The sequence below is a fragment of the Cetorhinus maximus genome, chromosome 7 (assembly GCF_964194155.1).
Source record: "Cetorhinus maximus chromosome 7, sCetMax3.hap1.1, whole genome shotgun sequence".
Taxonomy (NCBI): domain Eukaryota; kingdom Metazoa; phylum Chordata; class Chondrichthyes; order Lamniformes; family Cetorhinidae; genus Cetorhinus; species Cetorhinus maximus.
The window spans coordinates 60,483,854-60,499,049 of record NC_135885.1 but is presented as its reverse complement, the minus strand read 5'-3'; the positions used below and the strand labels follow the sequence as shown (position 1 = coordinate 60,499,049).

Here is a 15,196-nt window from a genome sequence, read left to right as displayed (position 1 = left end):
TGGTTAGATACATAAACTATGCTCGTGTTTCCTGCAATATAGAAGGTAATGGGGTAATTTGATTGAGGCTTTTAGGATTTTGGGAAGAATAACCTTTAAATTAGTGTCAGGTTATTCAGGAGAGAAGTTAGAAAATGCTTCTCCACACAGTTTTAGAAATGTGGATGAAAGCAAAATACTGCGGATGTTGGAAATCTAAAAAACAAAAAAATGCTGGAAAAACTCAGCAGGTCTGGCAGCATCTGTGGAGAGGAAGACAGCATTAACATTTCAAATCCATATGACTCTTCAGAGCTCTAAAGAAGAGTCATACGGACTCTAAATGTTAACTCTGTTAATGACAAACAGAATGTTTGCCCAGTTTAGTGTCAGACAATATTAGTAGCCAATGCTGTCTTTGGATCTGGTCTCCCAGGTGGGTACAAGACTTGTAGAGTTAAGTCTGGGTCAATGCAAAAGATGGGGCATTTATGTGTTGATTTGGAGATTAAATTTCGGTAGGTCTCTGTTCACCATACATCAATACAATTGACTACTAGTGAACTAGCCATCTTTGTAATGGAATATCTTACTAGTCATCCAATCAAATACAAGTTGCTGTACACATTTATTTCATTCCTTATTTTGCTGCTGAAATGGCAACTAGTAAGCAATCTTAAAGCTTATCTGTACTGTACCCAAACACCTGTTACATGTGTCATGCCCATAAGACATGAAAGAGATCATAAACTGTTCAGCTCAAACCTTACTTTCTGCTTATTTAAAAAATTAACTTTGCTGGACCAAAAACATGGCTGCTACAGATCACATGATTTGCAAGTTGGCTACAGTTCTGGAAACTTCCAGAAGTAATTACAGGACAAAGCTCAACCCTCATCCTTATAGAGACTCTCACCTATCATTGTGCGGACCCATTATGGTCAACAAAACAAGGAAGCAGCTGACGGTCTGACTCTCCTCAGCCTGGGCTAATAACAAAGGGGGAGCCGTCAAAACTGGTTGTACCTGCAGAGGTGCTAAGAGCCACCATCTATCTCCTAAGGAAAACCATGGATTTTGACCAGGGACTTAGAATCTGATTGTTTACCTGAAACTGACTCATTTATAGGCAAAACCACATAACCTAAGCTCCTTTGGCCTTTGGAAAGTCTTAATGTTACATTCCTGAACTCCCAGGGCAGTCTGCTGTAAAATATTCAACCTGCCAACACTAAAGCTGAACTCCAGGCTGACAACAAAGCCTGCCTCAAGTCTAAACCTCATCGAAGTCTGGTTCTCTAGAAGATTCCTATCATTCTCTGTAGAGTGAACCAAATCTCTGAAGACCAACCTCATCTTGCTGCGCTATCACCAATTTTGAAGGAATTCTGCAATTCCTGCTGAATCCGCCTGAACTATAGCTGCTACGTGAAGGAACCCTCACTGAACGCTGACGTTCTGGACTCTAACATTCACGTGAATTAATATCCATGTCTTTGTTTTTTTGTTATTTCTAGTTGTAAAACGTTTCTTTCCTACCTCCTTTTTTTGTGCGTGTGTGTGTATATAGTTGCAGCGACCATTCCCTGGGTTTGAATGTTTGAATAAACTGTTAGGAAATAGAGATAGCTTAAGTAAGTTATATTGGTATTTGTAGGTTTTAAGAATGAGTTTTGGCTTTAATGTTTGTTTGATTTGTATTTCTGTATCTGTGTATTAAGAAAGGTTAAATTGAACTTTAGTTTCACTTTAAAAGGTACTTACGTTTCCAATGAGGTTTTTACAAATGCTAAAAACCTCATAAGAAATGCAAGCACCTTTTAAAGTGAAGCTAAAACTCAATTTGAAACAAAGAGTAGAAGAATTGGGCTGTTGCCTAGCAACAGGTGTCCAGAGAGGCAGGTCCCTCCCATAGATACACACACACAAGATTTTGGAAGCTGTTTGAGTTCAGTTGGTTTTGAAAGTACCTGCCAGGAGAGACTGGAGCAAAAGGGGACAGATAGCCAGTCCCAAGCTAAAGAAAAGACCCTAAAAGTCAGGGGAATGGAACAGGAGGAAGTCCCAAGCAGACCTTCTAGTCAAAGGAAGGTCAGGAACCTGGAAAGGGTCCTGTTAAGTTAAGAGCAAGGGGCAGAAAGAAAGGCTCCAAGCTTTAGATTTAAAGAGACAAAAGCTTCAGAAAACCGATTTAAGGCGAGAGCAGCTTGCAAGAGACAACTGAAGGTCTGCAACTCTTTGCTATGGACACACTGCTATGTGAAGCAGTGGTACTGTTGACGGCTGAGTCAGTGCGAGAGTCTGTATGAAAGACAGCTTGAATGCATGTGGTGACCCATGGAAGAGGAACATCAGAAGGAGAGTTCAAAACCCTGGAGAGGAACCCTTGCGGAAGGTGTCTGAGAGAAAGCGTCAGTTTGGGAGAAGATTCCAAGGCGAGTTCTTTGAGAGTGGCAATTGGAAACCCTTATGTGAAAGATGGAGTTCAGTGAGACTGGTTGGTTCATGGTGTGACAAGCTTCTGGGGGGAGTTGATGAGAGATCCATAGCATCTAGTTGAGGCGGCACCTGTCACTTGGTTTCAGAGTGTGGTGTGTCTGACCACAGGGTGCCATAGATTTACATGGACAGTGTACCTACTGGAAACATTAGAATATAAGATAGCCTTTGTAACTTGTGTTACCCTTACAAATCTGTATCTACCTGTAAAGATATAGTTGTGAGTGAAGGAGTATTGTAATATAGTTAATCTTTTCTTGTTTAGTAAATGTTGTATGCTTTTGTTAAAAGTTCATTAACTGACTCTGCTCTATTTAGTAGCCCCTCTCCATGTATCTAAACAAGCAAATAAAAGCCAGGATCTATCAAGCAGGGTTCCACTCTGGGATCGGGCTTGCCCAGGGGTAACCTCAGCTGGGATTGTAACAAAATAATACTTCTGATTTAACCCTAAAGAGAGTTTTCTGTGAGTTACTTTAAAGTTGACTTCACAACCAGAGGGTTTGAGGAAATACACGATGGACTATTACAAGAAGTATGGACAGACGGCGAAAAAAATTAAGGAGTTCGGTTTGCCCCTCTCCACTGACTGTTACGTGTGGCCTGAATCGTTAAACGTTTGATAGGAATACACTCTTTATTTTTTTAAAACTTACTGTAAAACGTGATTACAGTCAAACACTTAATTGTTTGGGTGTGGTTAAAGAAAAAGGATTGTTTTATTCTTTCATGAGATGTGGGCATCACTAGCTAGGCCAGCATTTATTATCTATCTCTAATTGCCTTGGTGAGGGTGAAGGTGAGCCACCTTCTTGAACCGCTGCAGGCTATGTAGTTTAGGTACACCCACAGTACTGTTGGGGAAAGGAGCTCCAGGATTTTGACTCTGTGACAGTGAAGGAACGGTGATATAGTTCCAAGTCAGGATGGTGAATGGCTTGGAGAGGAATCTGCAGATGGTGGTGTTCCCATGAATCTGTTGCTTTTGTCCTTCTAGGTGAAAGAGTTCACAGGTTTGGAAGATGATGTAAAAGGAGCCTTGCTGAGTTGCTGCCATGCATCTTGTAGATGGTACACACTGCTGCCGCTGTGTGTTGGTGGTGGAGGGAGTGAATGTTTAAGATGGTGGATAGGGTGCCAATCAAGCAGACTGCTTTGTCCTGGGTGGAGTTGTACCCCTTGAGTGTTGTTGGAGCTGCACTTATCCAGGCAAGTGGGGAGTATTCCATCACACTCCTGACTTGTGCCTTGTACATATGTGCATATGAATTAGGAGCAAGAGTAGGCCATTCAGCTCTTGTAGATGGTGGACAGGCTTTGGGAAGTCAGGAGGTGAGTTACTGGGTGCAGAATTCCTAGCCTTTGACCTCCCTTGTAGCCATAATATTTATATGGCTGTTCCAGTTCGGTTTCTAGTAAATGGTAACCCCAGGATGTTGATAGCGGGGGATTCAGCAATGGTAATGCCATTGAATATCATGGGGAGATGCTTAGATTCTCTTTTGTTGGAGATGGTCATTGCCCAGCACTTGTGTGGCGTGAATGTTACATGCCACTTATCAGCCTAAGCTGAAAACTGATTATAAAAAGTTTGATACTGAAGTTCCCCAACAGTACAATAGATATCCAATAGCTTCTTGAATACTGAGCCACCAATATAAAATTCAAGCACAATTAGTACCTGTGCTCTGGCTTTGTGAAATTAAGAGAAAGGAAACAAAATGTTGCACAATATCACCTTGGTTTCTCCAAGGAAAAATGAGTGGATCAATGTTTTAATTGTTCTACCAATAGCAAGGATAAACATTTCATGAATAAATATTGTTCACCTAGTTGATCACCACCAGAGCACTAAAATTGCTGTCACAAAAGGGTGTTTTGCTGCATCACCCACTTTCATAGTGACAAAATAAGTATGTATCTGAAAAGAAATCACTAAAGTTTGAAAGTATTCCGTTTGCAGACATTTGCACTTCAGTATCAGTTACAACCTACATTACATTTTCATTAGCAAACATTTGCAAATATATTTCTTATTACAAGTTTCTTTTAGTAAATAACGTGCAATTATCATGTTAAAGTCTGTACTTCAAGTTAAGATCGAGATTATTGTCATTTTCTCAGTCCAGTCATTTTTATTTTGAATTGAAAGCAACACTTTAAAAATCTTCACTTTTATCCTTGCCAAAAAAGTATATTGTAACCTTTTGTGTATTGTGTATATCACTATTTCACAGTAGGTGTACATGTAAAATATATATTATGTATAAATAATATTAAAAAAGCAGAGTATTATTTAAATGGCGAGAGATGCAAAACTGTGCTACAGAGGGATCTAGGTGTCCAGGTACATGAACCACAGAAAGTTAATATGCAGGTACAGCAAGTGATTAAGAAGGCAAATGTAATGTTGTTTATTGCAAGGGGAATGGAACAGAAAAGTGGGAAAGCTTTGCTATAGTTGTGCAGCGCATTGGTGAGAGCATACCTGGAGTACTGTGTACAGTTTTGGCCTCCTTATTTAAAGGACATAATTGCATTAGAAGCAGCTCAGAGAAGGTTCATTCGACTGATCCCTGGGATGAAGGGGTTATTTTATGAGGAAAGGTTGGACAGGCTGGGCCTGTATCCATTGAAGTTTAGAAGATTGAGAGGTGACTTTATTGAAACATAATAAGGAGACTTGACAGGGTGGATGCTGAAAGGATATTTTAACTTGTGGGAAAGACTAGAACCAGGGGACACAGTTTAAAAATAAGGGCCCTCCCATTTAAGGCAGAGATGAGGAAAAAAAATTTCTCTTGGGAGTCATGAGTTTGTGGAATTCTCTTCCCCAGAGAGCGGTGGAGGCAGGTTCATTGAATATTTTTAAGGCAGAGTTAGATTCTTGACGAGAGACAGTCAAAGGATATAGGGGGGTGGTCAGGAAAGTGGAGTCGAGGCCAAGTTTAGATCAGCCATGATCATATCAAATAGCAGAGCAGGTTCAAAGGATTGAATGGCCTACTCCTTTTAATTGGTATGTATGTAATGTAAGATATCATTAAATTTTTGATGTCAATTGTTAGTAACAACAAACTATACAATTGAATCTGATGTTTGCTTGGGAGTGTAGAAATGTTAAGGACATTGGTTTTACTAAAATCGTACCAGAGTTGCTCAAGTAATAAAATAAGGACAAGAATGTTGGAAAGGCGCATGGGTTGACCAACATTTGAAAGATAAAGGTCGCATTTTTGTGTGTGGTGCTTCATCACAACTGGTATCAGAGGCTAGTTAGCTCCATTGGAAGTACAGTGTAATATGTGTAATAATTTCTGTTGATCCGCCCATGGCTGTTGCTGGTAGGTGTGGGGCAGATAGGCTGAAATTGCTCACATTATTTCTGTATTAACATTTTTGCTCAAAAACACATTTATATATTACTGGAGCTCACCAACTTTGTTAAATTAAGGATAGAACAGAATCATTAATTACCCCACCAAAGGAACAAAGTCTTCCACTAGTATTAAAGATGATGGATTTTGGAATTTCATATTTGACCTCCTTCAAAATAAGTTTATAATTATGGTGATTAATGTAACCCTTCAAAACCCTCACCCAGCATCTGGTGCTGTCTCTTTGGGTGGTGATTAGGGTTGCCTCGGAGTTGAACTCTTCGATTGACCGTTTGGGTTTTGAAATAGATGTGTCCCTACAGGTTCATTGTACTTGTAGCACAGTGTGACTGCCAATAAAATGGGACACCAAAGATGTTCTATCCATGCCCGTTAATGGACTGTTGGAGTATGACATGAAACACATTTGAGCAGACAAAGAAATGGGGCACCCTGTCCTTCTCTGTTTAGAGGTCAAGTGTTTATCTGTCATTCCTCAAAAAAGGCAATCTTTAAATCAAGGCTTGTAAAAGGGACTATGAACAGGAAGCTTTTAAAATGGATGTAGAAGTCCCAGGAGTGAATTCTTAGAGTGCTGAGTCTACATAATGGCAGTATATTGCATCCAGCCAAATCATCTCTCTGATGCAAGATAGTTATTCCATATAGAAACGGCAGATTACTTGTAATCTATGCAACTAGATGTTAACCAAAATTGTCCCTCCTATCGGGAAATCAATCTTTAATTTCATAAAGCTCTGAGCCTACTGCCATAATCTCTCTTTATAGCGTGCTGCTTTTTGTACTCTAGTCTTTGTTGTACGGCTCACTCATAATGAAATATGCACTATTCATTTTCTCAGATGTGGACTTATCCACATAGGATGTAGGCATTGTGAAGATTATTACTACCACCTGTGAACATAAGTACAAAAGAATAGTATAGATTCTATATAGCAGTAAAATGACTGGAAAAATTCAAGGGACCATATTAAAATTCAAGGTCAGCAATTAAAAATGTCAGAGGTGGCATCATGCATTAGAATGCTGCCCACTCACCTTTTAGGATCTGAGTTTGAATCCTAGACCAGATTGATGAACTGAAGATGCCTCTGCACGGTGTAAGGGTTCTTTATGAAATGTAGTTGGGCAGACTCAATTTAATTTTCAGTGGGTTCAAGTGTTAGCTATCTATACCAGCACAGTTTAGTGCCAGTTGATGCCATTTTTGCAAAAAGAGTGGTTGGTGCGAGATTTAAGAAGGCCAACTATGTGGTAGATGTTTAGCCTGTCATTGGGATTAAGCAAGTTGTAGGGCCTTAAACATGTGCTGTACCTGCCCTAAGAGTCTGGAAGATAAGAACTGAGAACATTTCCTTCGCTAATGCTTGGAGCACAAAATGCAGACCTTCTGCATAAACATCATTCTAAGGTAATTTGCACCAACATAGATTATAACACTTTTAATTAACATTACCTTTCCTGTTATACGTTTTGGAATCTGCATTGATATGGATTAACATATTTGTATTTAAAGTACAATGAAAATACAAAGTAATGTAACTGTCTTGATTATTCATGAGAAATATATAATTAGATCAGATAATAAAATGGTGTGAAAAAGCAGAAAGACAACATTGAGGCTGAGAGATATGTTCAAAGCTTGAACAACTTCACAACTCTTTTTGAAATTACCAGACAGTGGCTAATATTTTAACTTAATGTTTTTGGTGGTAAATTTCATAAATTCCATAGGTATGAATGACTGAAACTAATGTCATTTACTTAAGCAGAATGCTACAACTATGTTTGTGTCTTATCTTATGAAAGATAAGACACAAACATAGTTGTAGCATTCTGTGTAAATTTAAAAAAAAATAACTATTTTACTTTTTGATTTTCGAACTTTCTCTCCTCACCGTCAAATAATTGAATTTCTGCTGGCTTCCTTTGAGAATGTGTTCAAAGATATTTATAGCTGTTTCCGACGATTGTTCCAGAAGCAACAATAGCAGTGTTTTTATGCTAACCAGCAGTCAGTCGCAATCACAAAAACATTCGCTTTCAAGGATTCGTATGCGGAAACAGCAGAATGCTAACTGACGCAATTAACTGCACTGCTTTGCGAAAGCTTGGATATCAAGATAGAATTTCTGTGAAGTTCTTAACATTCACAATTAACTCCAGGATTATAATAAATCTGTTTGTACTTGAACATTGTGAGCCCTTTCACTGACGTTTGTAGGTTGTTTAGAAATTCTTCCTGTTTCTGTCTTTGCAGGATTTTATTGCAGGGATTGTTAACACCAGAATATTTTCATATAGTATTCTAAAATATTGAATGTGTTTGAGGCTGGTAACTAACAACTTGGAATATGGTGCACTGTGCATTGAACAAAGTTAGCAAAGTCTCTTTCCCATTCAGTTTAAGCCAGGTGTCTGGGAGATGGGTAGGGGTGCTGCCATTCAGAGCAAAGTAGTAGAGGAAACTTGGGAAATTTTTACTGGTTGGGAAAAAGGAGGGAAGGCTGCTGAACAGATTGTTTCTTTGTTCCAGAGGCTGAAGATTCTATGAGCACATCACATTGAGATAAGGGGATGGAGAGGGAGAGATGGAGGGAGCCAGTCAATAATAGAGAAAAAGAGCCTGGGAGATCCTAGGGCAGTGGTTGGGTTTGGCTGTACCACAAAGAATAACAGGGATGAGAGATGGTGATGGCTTTTCTGGGGATTAGGGAGTCAAAGTTATTGCTTAATCTATAGGATATTTAAGAAACAAATTCATGTTGCTGAAATACCAAACTTCAGCATTGCCTTTTCCCTGGGAAAGATTTGTTGTTTGCAAAATATTGTATTTTAAGAAATTCAACCACTGCCCTCCCACTTAAGCACAACATTTTACAGAATAACCACAAGAAAATGTGCGATGCTTGTTTGGTTAGAGAGAGGAATCTACATCTCACATTTAACATTTGAATCTAGAAGTCTGGAGCCCTCTAGTATTGTTCTGTATTTTATGTACATTGTTGTACTGTTAAAAGTAAATTGGTTGGCTGCTGGAACTAGTCCACAAACATTATAAATTAACCACGTCAATACAGAGTATATTTTGACTAATTTTTCAATGACCTTGCAAAAATAGTTAGAGATGCAAATAAACAGTATGTAGGATATTTCATTTAACAAAGGGATATGGAAGGAAAGTCAGTTTTGTTACTGGGGCTGGAAGAAACTAAGTTTGCCAAATGCTTTGGAGGAAGGCAATGGCCTTTTAAGGAACGCCTGATAAATGACACTTTAAAATGATTACCATTTCAATGAGTCAATTTTTAATATTCGGATCCTGACATTAAATGGATTCTTAAGTATTTGTTGAATTGCTACTTGCTAATGAAGAACTATAATTCTATGCTGATTAAACATCTGAAAACCAAAAATTATTTCTGAAGTCTGTGGAAGCAATGTGAGCAGCACATCGCATTCTGTATTGACCTTTTTCACAATATAGTCCTCAGTGAGCAGTACCATTAATTTTGAGTGCTTCTATATCTGAGAAGCCTCTGAGAATTCAGTGGTTGCCAATCAAATGTTCAAATGATTTCTGTTAAATGTAAACTTTGACTTTTTTTAAATCCTGGTGTTGCATTGCTCTTTTAATAGAATATTGTTTATCACATTGTTACATGTTGCAGTTTATCTTTTTTATTCCTTCTATTTTTACGTAGGTTTGGGTAAAACGAAAAGGAAAACCTGTGCAAGAGATGCTTCCCCTACACCAAGCACAGATGCAGAATTCTCATCAAATGGTGGAAGCTCTGACCGTATATATGATTTAAATATTCCAGCATATGTTAAATTTGCATACGTGGCAGAGAGAGATGATGAACTGTCTCTAGTGAAGGGGTCACGTGTTACTGTTATGGAAAAATGTAGTGATGGTTGGTGGAGAGGTGGCTACAATGGACAAGTTGGTTGGTTTCCATCTAATTATGTGGTGGAGGAAGTTGACGAGGCAACCGCAGATTCACCTGGCTTCTTCACTTCCAGACTTGGAGCAGCAGTGAGTAATGGGCAAACCACAAAAGTCCTTCATATGGTGCAAACTCTTTACCCATTCAGCTCTGTCACAGAGGAAGAACTAAATTTCGAAAAAGGGGAAATTATGGATGTCATTGAGAAACCGGAGAATGACCCAGAATGGTGGAAGTGTCAAAATTCTAAAGGGCAAATTGGCCTTGTTCCCAAAAACTATGTAGTAATCTTAAATGATGCACATGCTGTGAACAGTTCACATGCTCCTCAAATAAGCTATACTGGCCCATCATCTACAGGAAAATTTGCTGGAAAAGAATGGTATTATGGTAGTGTCACCCGACATCAGGCTGAAATGGTTCTAAACGAGAGAGGAATTGACGGTGACTTTCTTGTCAGAGATAGTGAATCATCGGTAAGTATCAGGTTGCACTACTAGTCAGCAATTTAACTTTTTTGGTGTCGCCTTTACCATTGCTAAGGAGCAAATTCATATCGTATGCAACTGTGGTGATTGGTGTAGATACGTAGAGCTGAAGGAGTTTATAGGTAAGAAATGGGCACTAATACCATGGTTAATTGCTATTGTGAAAAACAAAAAAATCCCATTTTACCAAACACTTCTCTCTGTTTTATTAAGTGATTGTCAGCTTGGCAAACAATTCCACTTTTTGATTTGCATTCCCATAACAATTCTGTTGTCTAGTGTTTAATAGATCATGCATTTGAAAATGTTTTTAATATTTGATGTTGATTGGTAGTGATGCTTCAGCCATCATAATAAGCATATATAATGTAATGTTTGCCTTTGACAATTTTTAATTTGAAATTTACTTGCCATAATTTACTACTGATGATTATTAACCATTATAAATTCTCAAACAATGAAAGCTATGTAAAAGAAATTTGTGGATTTTATATTTGTACGTTAAGGTCACTAGCTCAGCTTTGTGCATTGACCAAGCACGAATTACAAACACAGAGATGTCGTTAGTAAGTGACCACTAAATATATTGGCATAAAAAGGCAGGAGGTATTCATTTCCAACTTAAAATGCATTCATGCTTTGTTGTACAACTGCATGACAAACCTGGATTTCTCCTTACAGTACCATCAGACTTAGACTATTGCATTCACATGGCATTTTCATGATTTGGGTATTTGGACTGCACACAAATGTACTATATGCCAAAGCTTTGCTTCCCATGTGAATGTGGCTCCTGGTTTCCCCTACCAATAAAATTCTTTTATTTTGAGATCAAAACTTTGTATGTTTTTTTAAAAGGTGAATGAAGATTGCAGATCTGAAATGCTAACTCTGTTTCCCTCCACAGATGCTGCCATAACCTGCTGAGTATTTCCAGCATTTTTTGTTTTTATTTCAGATTTCCAGCATCTGCAGTATTCTGCTTTTTGAATATTCAGCCAGTATCTGCCAACAGATGGCATTGTTGCATTGTGTAACTCTTGTGTGTATACACAAAAGTCCATTACTATTTCCCTACACTCAAATGTTTGCATGATTTTTTATAACGTGCATTTTTACTATTGCTTGCTTAAATGAAATGTTTTTCTCTTAGTCTCCATCCACTAAAAGAGGTAGGAACTTGTGCTTCACCTTAAAGAATGTATTCCAGAGAGTAAAATGTCCTAGCTTAAAGAAAAATCTCATTGGTTTGCTTTTATCAGCAACTTTCTTTCTTCGTTCCACTTACAAAGCAAATATTGGCATCTGCTTCTCTTTTGTTTTCAAACATCATCTTTCACCTGGTCACAGGAAAACTTATCACTTTTAAGATTTTCCCTAGTCTCTTGATATAAAATTAAACAGCACAGAAGGAGACCATTCAGTCCATCATTCCTTTACCAGCTATTTGAAATTTAATTTGTACCATATCCTTGCTCTTTTCCCATAACCACTGCAAATATTCCCCTTTAAGAATTTTACAGTTTTTGCAAAAGCTACAGAAGTGGATTAGAACTTTGCCATTCCAAATTAACTAAGAATTTGAATCCATGAGTTACAACCAGTTACCCCCCTCCTCTCTCTGTTCGCTGTAGAAAAGTTGAGGTCTAATATTGCTGTTGCTTCTTAGCCTTGCTCTTCACTGTACTGAGGCTTTTCAGGCCACATCAGTTATTTTTTTGTTTACATGGGTACCACAGTCAGCAACGCACATTTACATGTGCCTAAGCTTCTGAGATTACATTGGTTATTTGTACCTATAGTTCTAATTCATTCTGACTTGGAGACAGCTGCTTTAAAATGCATAGCTTGCCATTACAAAACCTAAATTTAAGCCCATCAGAAGCTAATACCTGAATCTAGTTGTTTAGCCAATACTGCTTTGCTTTGATTCTTTGCTTCCTTTTTTCCTTTTTCAAATTGTTAGGAAGTTTCATTGTCAAATTCCACATCTCCTTTCATCAATGGTTATAGTAATCCATTATCCTATATTAGTACAGGGTATATCATTTACCAATCTATTTTACTGTTTAATTTCATAGTGATTTAAAGAGAATTAATCAAGATAATTCTGTCTCTCTCCCTTAAGTGAATTTTGTTCTTGTTGCCAAATATTTCCATAGAACATAAGAAATAAGAGCAAGAGCACGCCTATCTGATCTTCAACTCAACATACCCACACTATCCCATCTTCCTTGATTCCCTAAACTGATAAAATTTCCTAATATAAATGATATACGATGAAGCCTTACTCCTACCATTAATGAATTGAAGCTTGGATGTGAACAAGTAATTTTCCTAACAATTTGAAAAAGGAAGCATTTGATTTTCAGGAAGGATTAGTACAGAACACGGGAGGTATTAGTGGGATCACCACCACCTGGAAGTTCCCTCCAAGCCGCTCACCAACCTGACTTGGAAATATATCGCCATTCCTTCGCTGTTGCTGGGTCAGGGAAACCCTGGAACTTCCTCCCTAACATATACCTAATGGATATACCTAAATCACATGGACTGCAGCGGTTCAAGAAAGCAGCTCACCACCACCTTCTCAAGGGCAATTGTTTACCTCTCATTCTTCTAAACCCTAGGAAATATAGTCCTAGTCTACTCAATCCTTCCTCTTAGGAGAATTCCCTCATCCCAGGAATCAGTCTAGTGAAACTTCATGGCACTCCTCGAAAATGATTACGTTTTTCCTTGGATAAGGAGAACAAAATTGTACACAGTTCTCCCAAGTTTTATCTCACCAAGGCCCATTTTTAATTGTAATAAGACTTCTTTATTCTTAGGCAAAAACAGAAAATGCTGGAAAAACTCAGCAGGTCTAGCAGCTTCTGTGGAGAGAGAAACAGAGTTAATATTTTGAGTCTATATCACATGGACTTAAAACATTAACTGTTTCTCTCTCCACAGATGCCGCTAGACCTGCTGAGTTTCCCCAGCATTTTCTGTTTTTGTTTCAGAATTCCAGCATCCGCAGTATTTTGCTTTTATTTTTCTTCATTCTTAACCTTTACTCAAAGGGATTGGAGCATAGCATACATTTAGTTTCATAATTCCTTGTTGTACCTACGTGTTAACTTTCTGTAATTTGTGTACAAGGCCACCTAAGTCCCCGTGAATGTCAGCATTTCCCAATTTCTCTCTACTAAAAAAATTCTGCTTTTCTTTTTTGCTACCAAAGTAGATAACTTCACAATTTTCCGCACTATATTCATTGTGCCATGTTCTTGCCCACTCACTTTATCTGATAATATTCCTTTAAAGCCTCCTGGGATCCTACTCAGAGCTTACTTTCCCACATAACTTTGTATTGTCAATAAACTTGGATATGTTACATTCAGTTCTGCCATCTAAGTCATTTATATAGATTGTAAATAGCTGAGGCCCAAGTACTGATCTTTGCAGTAACCCACTAGCAGTGGCCTGCCAACCCAAAAATGACCTGTTTACTCCCACTCTATTTTTGTCTGCTAACCTACTCTCAATTCATGCTAATATTTTACCCAAATTGCACGAACCCTAGTTTGTGCAATAAGGACTTGCATGGCACCTTATTGAATGCCTTTTCGAAAATCCAATTACACTATGCAGCCACTGACTCCCCATTATCTACCCTGCTGATTGCAACCTCAAAAAATGCTTAATAGTTTGTCAATCATGATTTTCCCTTTCATAAATCCATCTGGACTCTGCTTAATCAGATGATTATTTTCTAAGTGCCTGTAATAATAGATGATAGCATTTTCATTACTACTGCTGACAAGCTAACTGACCTATAGTTCCCTGTTTTCTCTCTCCCTTCTCTTTTGAATAGCGGTGTTGTTTGCTACCCTGGAATCCACCATGACTGCTTGAGAATCTCGGGAATTCTGAAAGATCAAAACCAGTGTATCCAATATCTCTGTAGCTACTACTTGTAAAATCCTCAAGTAGACCATCCGGTCCAAAAATTTGTCAACTTCTAGTTCTATTAATTTCTCTAGTATTATCTTTTTACTTATAATTTCTTTTAAGTTCTCATTCTTGCTATATCCACTATTTTGAAAATATTTGTTGTGTCTTCTGTCTGTCATAGTTTTTCCTGTCTCTGCCAGGAAGCCATGTTTATTTTTGCTAATCTCTTCCTTTTTACATCTTTGTAGAAGCTTTGACAATCTGTTTTTATATCTCTTGCTGGTTTACTGTCATATTCTCTTTTATCAATTTTTTGGTTATCCCTTGCGGAATTCTAAAATCCTCCCAATCATTAGGTTTACCACTCTTTTGGCAACGTTATAAGCCTATTTCATTTAACTCCTCTTGTTGACCTCGACTGGACCACGTTTCCTGTTGCATTTTTACTCCTTAAGCGAATGTATCTTTGTTGCAAACTTTGTTTATCTAAAGAATTAATTCAATGGCAAACATTTAATTTTCATGTACATATATTACCTGCAGCTTTTAACTTTGGTTTACTTGAGCGTGGTATGTTGTTTGAATGTTTATGCCAGATTCTGTACATTTCACCATTATTCTGTAGCACCTTTGTGATTTTTTAAATTCACTTATGGGATGTGGGCATCGCCAACTAGGCCAGCATTTATTGCCCATCCCCAATTGCTCTTGAGGAGGTGGTGAGCTGCTGTCTTGAACCACTGCAGTCCATGTGGTGTAGGTACACCCACAGTGCTGTTAAGGAGGGAGTTCCAGGATTTTGACCCAGTGACAGTGAAGGAACGGTGATATATTTCCAAGTCAGGGTGGTGAGTGTCTTGGAGGGGAATTTCCAGGCGATGGTGTTTCCATGTGTCTGCTGCCCTTGTCCTCCTAGTGGTAGCAGTTATAGTTTGGAAGGTGC

At 38.2% G+C, this 15,196-nt stretch overlaps 1 protein-coding gene across 3 annotated transcripts in view; it reads left to right on the top strand.

The window, feature by feature from the left end:
* Positions 1-15,196, top strand: part of LOC144682821 (cytoplasmic protein NCK2) — a 62,285-nt gene that overhangs the window by 44,750 nt on the left and 2,339 nt on the right. For all 3 annotated transcript variants that reach the window (XM_078545578.1, XM_078545580.1, XM_078545579.1), the window contains one exon: positions 9,581-10,302. In XM_078545578.1, the coding sequence (XP_078401704.1) occupies positions 9,581-10,302 (722 nt within the window). The remainder of the gene's footprint in view (positions 1-9,580; positions 10,303-15,196) is intronic.